Below are 13786 nucleotides of genomic sequence, written 5' to 3'. Positions count from 1 at the left end.
ACAAATTTAGCGCCGGCCTCCTCTAGATGTTTTATACGCTATTTACCGTGGTATAGCTCCGATTCAGCTCACTATTTCGCGATTAGCGTAGTAGCGTGGACTCTCCACATATCAGTAACTACACTAGAAGAGGGACAATGAGTGGAAAATAGAAACCTGAAGATTACATGTGAAGCCCGGTGATCAGGGGGATACGTGAGCACCCCTTCTCTGCTCGACACGTGCCTAACGACGTTAGCACTGTACACGAATTGACGCGGTCCAGCGCGTCGAGTGGAAGGGCGGAGAGACGTGGGGAAGGTGCACGGCGACGCGCTTGGCCGGGGAGACACTGACGCGCCCTCAGATGCGCAAGGTGGAGGCCGGCGAGGTGGAGGTGGAGGCCGGCGAGGTAGAGGCCGTTAGTGAGTGGCCGTTAGTGGCCGTTAGTGAGTAGCAGAATCTAACGATGGTGGACCAAATCCAACGGTGATAACCGGGTGCTCACGTATCCCCCTGATCACCAAATCCACTCTCGATATGTGAAAGCCTATGGTTTTGCATATTGTAGCAGATTCGAGTTCAATGATGTTCAACAATCCCACACCCAATTCCTTATAGCCACCTATTGAGTGTAATGATGCTTCTATCGACAGAAGTATATTTTGGCGATCATGTCTTTCCTTGTTTTGAACTGATAAACTAATTGCTATTGTAACGGTCAGTTTAGTCCAATAACAATCAGCCGCGGGTACTTTTTTCGGAGGGAATCAGCCACGTGGTACTTAAATAACTGGTGGAGTAAGTTTAGCATGTTATTAAAAAACATGTATTTCTATTTCCGTTTTTAGCCACATAATTGGTATGATGTTTTGGAAATTTAATTTGGCTCCTGGGTGCATATGCTCCCTCTACCCAAAAAAAAAAAATCATATTTTGAAGTGTTAGCAAATTTGGATAAAAAATTCTACACGTACATCTCCATGTGCGTTTGTCAAATTTCATGAAAAACCAATTTTTTTGTGATCTATGTAAAAAAGAGAAAATTTATCTTATGAAAAGCATTATTTTTAGCACTAAATTTTGTTTTTTTACACACATCACATGATAAGTCGACTTTTTTATGAAACGACTTTGTGGACGCGTAGCAACGTGAAGATGTATGTGCGAATATTTTGTTCCAATTTTTTCTAACATTTAAAATGTGTGTAAGATGCATTTCAAAATATAGGGAGCATATACTTCCATGTTTCAAAACACCCACTAGTGGAAAACAGGGCTTTAGCACCGGTTGGTAAGGGGCTTATTTACCGGTTGCCCAACCGGTGCTAAAGCCCCCCCCCCACTTTAGTACCGGTTCAATTGTGAACCGATGCTAAAGGGGTACCACGTGGCGGCTGTCGAGCACCCGAGTGAGAGGACCTTTAGCACCGGTTCGAACTAGTGCTAAAGGGTCTGCCGCGGCAGGAAAACGCCCCAAAACGCTGTCGCGGTAGAACCCCGCTATCGTTGCCTCCAATTTTTTTTCGAATTATTTTTCACTCCCTCTTTTTTTCTTTTTCTTCTTCTTCAGAATTTCTAATATTTAGCTATTAGTCTATAACTACAATTATCTCTAGTCAAATTACTTACTCGTGATCAAACTTCCCGCTAGGTCACCCATCCTCCCACAACTCCAGCACTAGCACGCTTAACTTTCGAGTTCCTTCCCGTCCCGCTTCGAAGTGTTTCACGCGCATGTATGTGATACTAGTATCATATCAATCATATTAACATGTTGGTCGATGTCATATTTCTTTATTGTTTGAATTTCAAATAATTTTTTTAAGAAATAAAAGTAATGATGTAATAATAATCTTGAATAAATAAATAAATATTAATTTTAACTTTTAACTTTTAATAAATAAGAGTAATGATGTCATATTTTTAATTTTTAAATTTTTAATTTTTTTTGCCAAACCTAAAACTTGAAAATTTGAAAATCTAAAATTGTGCAAAAAAGTAATAGTAATCTTTATGCAGAGTGGAATTATTAATTTTAATTTTAAAAAAATATAATCCTAAATTTGTAGCAAAAACTAAAATCTTCGTGCTTTCATATTTTTGTTTGTAATTTTGAGAATCTAAAAATTGGCTAACCGGGTAAACCCAGGTGAATTCGAATGTAACTTTTCCCAACGATCATTTTGATATATTATACGCTTTTTTTCAACGTCTTATGCAAAAGTTAATGTTATTTTACCTTTTTCTAAACTTTTTATGCAAAAAAGTAGAAATTCAAATTTATTAAATTTTCCTAATAATAGGTTGCGTAACATATAGGAATTTCAGAAGATTTTAGTTTTTAAATTTTCTATTATTTTTTTAATATTTTGCAGAGCTAAAAAAGTGATCCAGGAAGAGGGGGTGGAAGTGCGTGGGGAGCAGCAAAACCTTTAGTACCGGTTCGTGACACGAACCGGTACTAAAGGTTCCGCACGAACCGATGCTAAAACTCTGGCCTCTCGAACCGGTGCTAATGCAACCTTTAGTCTCGGTTCGTAGCACAACCGGTGCTAATGTTTTTTGGAGCCAAAAACTAAGGCCTGTTTTTCTACTAGTGACCACTCCCCGATTCGGAAATTTAACATAGTAACAAATTCACTAGGACTGCATAAATACTTAATTCAGAATGTGTCACAACTCACACTCACATATCTTCTATCATACAAGGCTAGCATCGACTCGTGTGTGCAGCTGTGCTGCGATCGTATGAATTGATCGCTGGTTCCTGCTACCGCGTCTACATCGATAATTCATACTGCACCTACATCGATAATTCATTCTCACGCTCCATCTGTTCACCAGACTGAAAAAGAAAAACCCATTGTTCTACCTGTCAAAATTGTCCCTTCATATCGAGTCCAGCTTGTTCTCCTTCAGGAACTCCAGGTCCTTGAGCTGCCGCGCCGCCACTTCCTTTGACACGACCTTGGCGTCGGGGCCCCTCCTCTCCCCGGAGGCCACCTGCTTGGCCAAAGTAGACACCATCCTCTCCACCGCCGGCCTCCCCACCGACGGGAACACCGCGTTCAGCATCGCGCACAGGAGCTCCTCGTCCTCGGGCTCCACCATGTCCTGCCCGAAGCAGCACACGTAGATGGCCTCCAGGGCCTTCTCCGCGCGCACCTCCATAGGTACCTGCGGAGCTTGGGCCTTCGACTTTGCCCGTTTCTGCATATGTATATCGCAGTTCGATCATGTCTTCGTCATAGGGGTCAGTGATGAACTGATTGATATTTCCCGGTGTGGCACTAAAATTACAAAGTTGGGACAGTGAATGTGCCATGTGTCTGTGTGTGTACCTCTCTTGCCATCTTCATCATTTCCAGGAAGGTCTCCTCCTCGTACTCGATGTCGTTGGACATGCGGAGCCGAGCCACGCCTTCCAAGATCTCCTCTGATTTCAGCAGCCCGGCACCAATGGCGGCCAGCCAGCAGCACAACAGAACATAGAAGGGGTCTCCTACCTTCGCAGCAATTCAACCGTGACAACCATGAACGCACGCCGGCCGGGTAAACGCTACGGGCCTACGGTGGTTCTAAAAAGGAGCTGGGCGTATACGCACCTTGCCGCGGCGGTCGTTGAAGTCGTAGAAGGCCTGGGAGTCCATGACGGTGCAGTTCTTGCTGACGCGGCGCCGGAACTCGGCGAAGTCGACGGTGTCGCCGCCGACACCGCCGTCGTCGCTCAGGATGCGCGCCACGAGGCCCACCACGGGGAGGGCTCCGACGATGCGACCCAAGATGGCCGCCGGCGAGTTCGGGTCCGGCTCCATGTACGCCACCACCGCCCCATGCCGCCTGCGCCGGCAGTGCTGGACTGGGGAGCGACAGGCCCTCCGGTGCCGCGGGAGGAAGGGGGAGGCGAGCGAGAGGTTGTGGGTGACGGGCAGTGTCCCCATGCCCATCGATGGGTTTTCTTGGACGCTTTGCGTGTGGTGGTAGTGGCGCGCGCCTTATCTGGTCATGGACTAGCTTTTGCTGAGTTCTTCATTCAAAATCTGTACTCCCTAGATACATCCATATTAAAGTCAATTAATATGAATCGGAGGGAGTAGTAGTATCGTAGCTTCATCGTGAAATTTTCCGGAAACTTGTATTTATGAGCAAATAAATCCGAGCAAACTTGTTATAGTCATTATTAGTAAAGTGACATAATATTTTTTAAAGTGTGCTCCGGTGTTAAAAGTTTGTAGAGGGGGGACACCGAAACAAAAGTCATGTTTCTTTCATCCAACAGACAGAACCTCAAAACATTAGAAGGACCCTAATATTTTTTAAAGTGTGCTCATGGTGAGGTGAAGAATAAGAATTGCCATCCGCTTGTCGCTGAAAATATCTAGTGGCTACCATTGCGTCGCTCCGCAATGCCATCGCGGAGACGTACGCGCAATATAAAACTTGTAGAAAAATAAGCTCTAAAAGAACATTGGAAGACAACTAGGTTGTACTCGACATCTGATCTGACGACGATCTGCGAGACACTGTCCTCCTCTTCTAGCCTGTTGCGGCGTGTTGGCCATCTTGTTCGCAATCACTATATGTCGTTTATAGCTAGGTGTAGCGTTGGCGTGTTGGTCATCTTGTTCGCAATCACTATATGTCGTTTATAGCTAGGTGTAGGGTCCATACGCCTTACACCCCAGTCCCAGTTAGGCTAGGCCCATTAATGCATCTTTTCATTTTTATTTTTATTTTCCAAGAATGCATGCATATTTTCTCTTTTCTGATTTCTACTTTTTTCTTGTTCTTTTGTTACTTATATTTTTTTCCCTTTTTCACTCTTACTTTTTTATCTTTTTTTTGGAACCCATGAACATTCTTTTAGAACCATGTATCATTTTGAGAGACCAGTTTTGAATATTTCTGTTAGGAGTGAACATTTTTTTCAAAACATATCCTTGCGAGATGTATGAAAATTTATAAATGCGTGATGTTTTTTGGAAGTACACAAACATTTGTGTTGATACAGGTGAACGTTTTTTAGCACATCAACATTTTTTTTTTGATACATGAACTCTTTTCAATATACATGAACATTCTTTTTTTAATATATATGAGTAATTTATTTTGCAGTAACTTGTAAATATTTTTCACGTTTTTGCAATATTTTGTATCTATTAACAAACATACTTAATTAATGGTGTACTACCTTAATTAGTTAATATAATACACTTTGATGTTTTAACTTGTAATGCCAAAATTTCTTATATTTGGGAACAAAGGGATTATATATTGAAATTAATAGAAATATTGATAGTACTATACCTGTTAGTGGACCGGACCAAAGTCGGCTCATTGATGAACACTTGTGTGACTTGGCGCACCGGCACGCTACACATGTTGTATAGGGGAGCCATCTTGTCCATTAGCATCCTTATATTGCTGACATGCTCGACATTGGTCATGCTCCCCTTGTTCGATGTTCACCTTTTGACCGTGAATGTACAAGGCGAGCATGGCCTCGATTGTGCCCCATAAACTGCTATCCTTATTTTGCTGACATGATCGGCATTGCTAATACCACCTTGTGTTTTTGGCGAGCTCCATTCGGAAGGAGAACGTATCATGTACTCCTCCTAGCTATTGGCTACTCCGGCTACACCATACATATTGAAGCCTTTGGACACGAAACGTGGGTACAATATGGGACTTGAGTGCCATGTGCTTTGAAATTTGCAAACAACACTTCCTACAATTATAGAATAGCTATAACATCCTTCCTCACCTAGTTCCAAGTTGTACTAGCTCTGTAGTATATGTAACCGTTATGCTTTGGATGTAATTACTGCGTGTTAGAATGGGGACCAACTCTGTATTGATAGCGACGGGGTCCTTGAAAATGATCATCGTCAATGTGCATGTCGTCGACATCAGCCGAGACCAAATGAGACTGAGAACCATCCCGTTTGTACACATGAGCCGCCACCACACCATAATCACCGCCAAGTTAGCTAAACCTAGATGTGCCGTGAGAGATGAGAGCACATCTTGGAGCAAAGGCGACGGAGGTTGTAATTGTTGTTCTACACTAGAAATGAGGGGTTTTCTGCAAAGTTTGGTCGAGGAACCCATGTTGTTCCTAGGTTTTGTATCCAACAGCTGCCATCTGAACGGTGCAGCTGGATTAGCCAATGGATTGAATTACATGATACGTTCTCCATTCGGATGTTCACCTTGTGAACGTGAATGTACAATGCGACCATGCCCTAAAATCGTGGCCCCTAAACCGTCACTGGTAGAAAAATGGCCTTTAGTCGCGGTTCGCAACTGCCATTAGTCGCGGTTGCGCAACCGCGACTAATTAAGCGCGACTAAAGGCCCCCCCTTTAGTCGCGGTTGCTTACGAACCGCGACTAAAGGCCCGTCCACGTGGGTGACTACCGTGCGCCTGGGCGAAGGACCTTTAGTCGCGGTTGGTGTCCCCAACCGGGACTAAAGGCTATTTCGTTAATTTTTTTTAATTCATTTGGATTTCTAATTTTTTTCACTCCGTTTTTTTTTCATTTTTTTTTCAGAATTTCTCTTATTTCAGTTATTTGCATAGCTTAGTCTCTATCTCTAACTACACTTATCTCTAGTCAAATTACTTACTCGTGGTCAAACTTCCCGCTCGGTCACCCATCCTCCCACTACTCCACCTCTAGCACGCTTAACTTCCGAGTTCCATTCCGTTCCGCATCCAAGTGCTTCGCGCGCATGTATGTGATAGTAGTATCATATCAATCCTATTAACATGTTGATCGATGTCACATTTCTTTATTGTTTGAATTTCAAATAATTCTTTTAATAAACAAAAGTAATGATGTAATAATAATATTGAATACCGAACCCGCACAAAGCTTGGGGCTATCTCCACAACTTAATTGGAGGCTCCCAACAAATTGCCACAAAGGCCTTGCCCTTGAAGATTCTCCACAACTTAATTGGAGTCCCCAAGAACACCACAAAGATGCCACAAAGGCCTTGCCCTTGAAGATTCTCCACAACTTAATTGGAGTCCCCAAGAACACCACAAAGATGCCACAAAGGCCTTGCCCTTGAAGATTCTCCACAACTTAATTGGAGTCCCCAAGAACACTTTTTCCCAGGATTTTTTTGATATATTATACGTTTTTTTTCCGACGTCGTATGCAAAAGTTGTTGCGGTTTTACCATTTTCTAAACTTTTTTTGCAAAAAAAGTGGAAATTCGAATTTCTTAATTTCTCCGAATAGTAGGTTGCATAACATACAAGAATCTGAAAACAATTTTTTTTTTGAATTTTCTATCATTTTCTTTTGTATTTTACAAACCAAAAAAAGGCGATCCACGGGGGGGGTGCAGGGTGCGTGGGAGTAAAAAAACTCGGAAAAACCTTTAGTCGCGGTTGGGGACACCAACCGCGACTAAAAGGTACCTCTTTAGTCGCGGTTGGTGTCCCCAACCGCGACTAAAGGTTACCAACCGGGACTAAAGGGGTACCCTTTCATCGCGGATGGAGCATTAGTCGCGGGTCGCCTCCCGAACCGCGACTAAAGCCCCCTTTAGTCGCGGTTCGAATATTTCCGGGACTAATGGGGGTGGACGGAAGCCTCTTTTTCTACTAGTGCGTCAAGTGTTCAAGACGACTTGAGTGAGTACCTCTGGTGAGAACACCGTCAGGAGTGAGGCGTAGTCTCACCCATCTTTCATCACGGTTATCGTTGCACACTAACTATGGTACTGCTAAGGTGCTCTTCCATACATGCTTCCCTGATCACAGAGAACTTGGGCATTTCACTTGATGTATTTACCCTTGGTGAGCTTCTCAGTCACAACATGAGTGAAAGGTGAATTGACGAGGGCTGTCGTGGAAAGTGGCGGATCTAGAAACTTTCGGAAGTTTGGCAGACAAGTTTAAGATGCAAAATTTTCGAATAAAAACGCTATACAAAATCATGAAGGAAAATGATACTATTCCCCCGGGGGCTGCGATCGCTCGCAACCTCCACGTCCACCCCCACGTCGAGCTCCGCTGTTGCGTGAAGCTCTTCCTCCTCCTACCGCCATCGCATGCCCCGTCCGTCTCCGGATGCGACCGCTCCTCCATGATTTGGCCACGTGCCGTCGACTTCCTAGCCGGCGGCGCCTCTGCTGCGCCGCCGGCGCGACGTCCTTGACCTCCCATGGCCCCGCTCGAGGCCTCCTCCTCCCAAGGCCAAGGTAGTCGGGGGCACGCCTCCATTGTCCGTGCTGGCGTACGGCCGCCGCCTTCCTCCTCATCGGCCATATCGATGCAACCCCAAGCGGCTGTCGCTGCCAAAGGGTGGCGATTTTGCTACCGTTCGCATCTGAAGTTGATAATGACGTTGGTCGCTGATGCTACCGTCCAGGGGATCGGTTGTGCTAACATCAAGGGGATCGGTTATGCTAACATCAAGAGGGTGCTCCTCGACAATGCCCTCCGATTGGGGCTTAGGGTTGATGGAATCTTGTAGGCTGACACGAGACATCGGTTCATAGACAAGCAGGGAGAGCGATTTACCCAGGTTCGGGGTCCTCGATGAGGTAAAACCCTTACGTCCTGCCTGTCTGATCTTGATTATAAGAATATTGGGTTACAATGGGGTGCCAAAGGGTTCGGCTGTGATCTCGTCGAGAGGCTAAGTGCTACGGCGACCTAGCTCTAGACTTCTGGTGGCTAAAGTTGCTAAGATTGATTGTGTCCCTCGGCAGCCCCTCTCCTGGCCTTTATATAGGAGGCCAGGTCTCAAGAGATCTGTCCGGGTACGTCTAAGTTTACAAAAGTCCTAGCTCTAAACTTCCCTTGTTCGGCTCCTCTTTGTTTTGTTCTTCAAGGAATCCTCTTCGGCACCGCCTGATGTCTACGGGAGCTTCTATTCTTGTAGACAGTGTTGGGCCTCCAAGAGCAGAGGTTTGTAGAACAGCAGCAAGTTTCCCTTAAGTGGATCACCCAAGGTTTATCGATCTCAGGGAGGAAGAGGTCAAAGATATCCCTCTCATGCAACCCCGCAACCACAAAGCAAGAAGTCTCTTGTGTCCCCAACACACCTAATAGGTGCACTAGTTCGGCGAAGAGATAGTGAAATACAGTGGTATGAATAAGTAGTAGCAATGGCACTAGAAAAGTGCTTTGCCCAGGACGAGTAAACAAGCAAGTAGTAACGCAAGCAGTAGTAACGCAATGAAAACAGTAAACAAGCAAGCGATAGCGATATTTAGGAACAAGGCCTAGGGATTAGACTTTCACTAGTGGACACTCTCAACATTGATCACATAACAGTAACGGATAAATGCATACTCTACACTCTTGTTGGATGATGAACACATTGCGTAGGATTACACGAACCCTCAATGCCGGAGTTAACAAGCTCCACAATAATGCTCATATTTTAGTAACCTTTAGTGTAAGATAGATCAAAAGACTAAACCAAGTACTAGCATAGCATGCACACTCGTCACCTTCATGCATATGTAGGAGGAATAGATCACATCAATATTATCATAGCAATAGTTAACTTCGCAATCTACAAGAGATCATGATCATAGCATAAACCAAGTACTAACACGGTGCACACATCGTCACCTTTGCACACGTGCAGGAGGAATAAAACTACTTTAATAACATTGCTAGAGTAGCACATAGATAAATTGTGATACAAACACATTGCAATCATAAAGAGATATAAATAAGCACCTCACTATGCCATTCAACAGTGAATAAGTATTCTGTGAAATATAGCCTAAGAGACCCACATGGTGCACACACTGTCACCTTTACACACGTGGGACAAGGAGTCTCCGGAGATCACATAAGTAAAACTCACTTGACTAGCATAATGACATCTAGATTACAAGCATCATCATATGAATCTCAATCATGTAAGGCAGCTCATGAGATTATTGTATTGAAGTACATAGGAGAGAGATGAACCACATAGCTACCGGTACATGCCCCGAGCCTCGATGGAGAACTACTCCCTCCTCATGGGAGCAGCAGCGGTGATGAAGATGGCGGTGGAGATGGCAGCGGTGTCGATGGAGAAGCCTTCCGGCGGCACTTCCCCGCTCCGGCAGGGTGCCGGAACGGAGACTCCTGTCCCCCAGATCTTGGCTGCGCGATGGCGGCGGCTCTGGAAGGTTTTCCGTATCGTGGTTTTTCGCCTCGGTGGTTTTCGCGACGGAGGCTTTATATAGGCGAAGAGGCGGCGCAGGAGGGTCGAAGGGGTGGCCACACCATAGGCCGGCGCGGCCGGGGCCCGAGCCGCGCCACCCTATCATCCGGGGCCCACAGGCCCCCTCCGGCGGCTCTCGGGTGTTCGGATGCTTCCGGTGAAAATAGGACCCCGGGTCTTGATTTCGTCCAATTCCGAGAATATTTCTTTACTAGGATTTACGGAACCAAAAACAGCGAGAAAACGAGAACTGGCTCTTCGGCATCTTGTTAATAGGTTAGTTCCGTAAAATGCACGAATATGACATAAAGTGTGCATAAAACATGTAGGTATCATCAATAATATGGCATGGAACATAAGAAATTATGGATACGTCGAGACGTATCAAGCATCCCCAAGCTTAGTTCTGCTCGTCCTGAGCGAGGTAAAACGATAACAAAGATAATTTCTGAAGTGACATGCCATCATAACCTTGATCATACTATTTGTAAACATATGTAGTGGATGCAGTGATCAAAACAATGGTAATGACATGAGTAAACAAGTGAATCATAAAGCAAAGACTTTTCATGGATAGTACTTCAAGACAAGCATCAATAAGTCTTGCATAAGAGTTAACTCATAAAGCAATAAATCAGAGTAAAGGTATTGAAGCAACACAAAGGAAGATTAAGTTTCAGCGGTTGCTTTCAACTTGTAACATGTATATCTCATGAATAATAGTCAACATAGAGTAATATAACAAGTACAATATGCAAGTATGTAGGAATCAATGCACAGTTCACACAAGTGTTTGCTTCTTGAGGTGGAGAGAAATAGGTGAACTGACTCAACATAAAAGTAAAGAGAATGGTCCTTCAAAGAGGAAAGCATCGATTGCTATATTTGTGCTAGAGCTTTTATTTTGAAAACATGAAACAATTTTGTCAACGGTAGTAATAAAGCATATGAGTTATGTACATTATATCTTACAAGTTGCAAGTCTCATGCATAGTGTACTAATAGTGCCCGCACCTTGTCCTAATTAACTTGGACTACCGGATCTTTGCAATGCACATGTTTTGACCAAGTGTCACAATGGGGTACCTCCATGCCGCCCGTACAAAGGTCTAAGGAGAAAGCTCGCATTTTGGATTTCTCGCTTTTGATTATTCTCAACTTAGACATCCATACCGGGACAACATGGACAACAGATAATGGACTCCTCTTTAATGCATAAGCATGTGGCAACAATTATTATTCTCATATGAGATTGAGGATATATGTCCAAACTGAAACTTCCACCATGAATCATGGCTTTAGTTAGCGGCCCAAAGTTCTTCTCTAACAATATGCATGCTCCAACCATGAAGGTGGTAGATCTCTCTTGCTTCGAGACAAGACGGACATGCATAGCAACTCACATGATATCCAACAAAGAATAGTTGATGGCGTCCCCGTAAAACATGGTTATCGCACAACAAGCAACTTAATAAGAGATAAAGTGCATAAGTACATATTCAATACCACAATAGTTTTTAAGCTATTTGTCCCATGAGCTATATATTGCAAAGGTGAATGATGGAATTTTAAAGGTAGCACTCAAGCAATTTACTTTGGAATGGCGGATAAATACCATGTAGTAGGTAGGTATGGTGGACACAAATGGCATAGTGGTTGGCTCAAGTATTTTGGATGCATGAGAAGTATTTCCTCTCGATACAAGGTTTAGGCTAGCAAGGTTATTTGAAACAAACACAAGGATGAACGGTACAGCAAAAACTCACATAAAAGACATATGGTAAACATTATAAGACTCCATACCGTCTTCCTTGTTGTTCAAAACTCAATACTAGATGTTATCTAGACTCTAGAGAAACCAAATATGCAAACCAAATTAGCAAGCTCTAAGTATTTCTTCATTAATGGGTGCAAAGTATATGATGCAAGAGCTTAAACATGAGCACAACAATTGCCAAGTATCAAATTATCCAAGACATTTTAGAGTTACTACATGTATCATTTTCCAATTCCAACCATATAACAATTTAACGAAGAAGAAACTTCGCCATGAATACTATGAGTAGAGCCTAAGGACATATTTGTCCATATGCTACAGCGGAGCGTGTCTCTATCCCATAAAGTGAATGCTAGGATCCATTTTATTCAAACAAAACAAAAAACAAAAACAAACCGACGCTCCAAGCAAAGTGCATAAGATGTGACGGAATAAAAATATAGTTTCGGGGGAGGAACTCGATAATGTTGTCGATGAAGAAGGGGATGCCTTGGGCATCCCCAAGCTTAGACGCTTGAGTATTCTTAGAATATGCAGGGGTGAACCACCGGGGCATCCCCAAGCTTAGAGCTTTCACTCTCCTTGATCATATTGCATCATACTCCTCTCTTGATCCTTGAAAACTTCCTCCACACCAAACTCGAAACAACTCATTAGAGGGTTAGTGCATAATAAAAATTCACATGTTCAGAGGTGACACAATCATTCTTAACACTTCTGGACATTGCATAAAGCTACTGGACATTAGTGGATCAAAGAAATTCATCCAACATAGCAAAAGAGGCAATGCGAAATAAAAGACAGAATCTGTCAAAACGAACAGATCCGTAAAGATGGATTTTATTAGGCCACCGAGACTTGCTCAAACGAAAATGCTCAAATTGAATGAAAGTTGCGTACATATCTGAGGATCATGCTCGTAAGTTGGCTTAATTTTCTGAGCTACCTACAGGGGAGGTAGACCCAGATTCGTGACAGCAAAGAAATCTGGAACTGCGCAGTAATCCAAATCTAGTACTTACTTTACTATCAAAGACTTTACTTGGCACAACAAAACATAAAACTAAGATAAGGAGAGGTTGCTACAGTAGTAAACAACTTCCAAGACACAAATATAAAACAAAGTACTGTAGCAAAATAACACATGGGTTATCTCCCAAGAAGTTCTTTCTTTTTAGCCATTAAGATGGGCTCAGTAGCTTTAATGATGCACTCGCAAGAAATAGTATTCGAAGCAAAAGAGAGCATCAAAAGGCAAATTCAAAACACATTTAAGTCTAACATGCTTCCTATGCATAGGAATCTTGTAAATAAACAAGTTCATGAAGAGCAAAGTGACAAGCATAGGAAGATAAAACAAGTGTAGCTTCAAAAATTTCAGCACATAGAGAGGTGTTTTAGTAACATGAAAATTTCTACAACCATATTTTCCTCTCTCATAATAACTTTCAGTAGCAACATGAGCAAACTCAACAATATAACTATCACATAAAGCATTCTTATGAGTCTCATGCATAAAATTATTACTCTCTACATAGGCATAATCAATTTTATTAGTTGTAGTGGGAGCAAATTCAACAAAGTAGCTATCATTATTATTCTCATCAAGTGTAGGAGGAATAGTATAATCACAACAAAATTTACTCTCCATAGTAGGTGGCACCAAAAGACCACTATCATTATAATCATAAATAGGAGGCAAAGTATCATCAAAGAAAATTTTCTCCTCAATGCTTGGGGGACTAAAAAGATCATGAAAACCAGCCTTCCCCAAGCTTAGAACTTTCTATATTATAATCAACAATGGTGTTCAAAGCGTTCATACTAATAT

At 43.0% G+C, this 13786-nt stretch overlaps 1 protein-coding gene across 1 annotated transcript; it reads right to left on the bottom strand.

The window, feature by feature from the left end:
* Positions 1 to 2601: 2601 nt before the first annotated feature.
* LOC124649088 (photosystem I assembly factor PSA3, chloroplastic-like) lies at positions 2602 to 4005 on the bottom strand. The gene is made up of 3 exons (XM_047188762.1): positions 3588 to 4005; positions 3324 to 3488; positions 2602 to 3192 (listed from the first exon to the last, which is right to left on the bottom strand). The coding sequence occupies exons 1-3, from the start codon at positions 3927 to 3929 to the stop codon at positions 2872 to 2874; spliced, it is 828 nt and encodes a 275-aa protein (XP_047044718.1). The 5' UTR covers positions 3930 to 4005; the 3' UTR covers positions 2602 to 2871.
* Between the last annotated feature and the right edge of the window lie 9781 nt (positions 4006 to 13786).

The sequence above is a fragment of the Lolium rigidum genome, chromosome 4, assembly GCF_022539505.1.
Source record: "Lolium rigidum isolate FL_2022 chromosome 4, APGP_CSIRO_Lrig_0.1, whole genome shotgun sequence".
In the NCBI taxonomy this organism is placed as follows: Eukaryota; Viridiplantae; Streptophyta; class Magnoliopsida; order Poales; family Poaceae; genus Lolium; species Lolium rigidum.
Note: the sequence above shows the minus strand (reverse complement) of the source record. Positions and strands in the feature narration are given on the sequence as shown.

Excerpts from the sequence above, each read along its gene's own strand:
- LOC124649088 (XM_047188762.1), bottom strand. The coding sequence starts at position 3,929 with ATGGGCATGGGGACACTGCCCGTCACCCACAACCTCTCGCTCGCCTCC. Across the intron at positions 3,489-3,587 it reads TCAACGACCGCCGCGGCAAG|GTAGGAGACCCCTTCTATGT; the intron begins GTGCGTATACGC and ends ATTGCTGCGAAG. Across the intron at positions 3,193-3,323 it reads TGATGAAGATGGCAAGAGAG|AAACGGGCAAAGTCGAAGGC; the intron begins GTACACACACAG and ends ATACATATGCAG.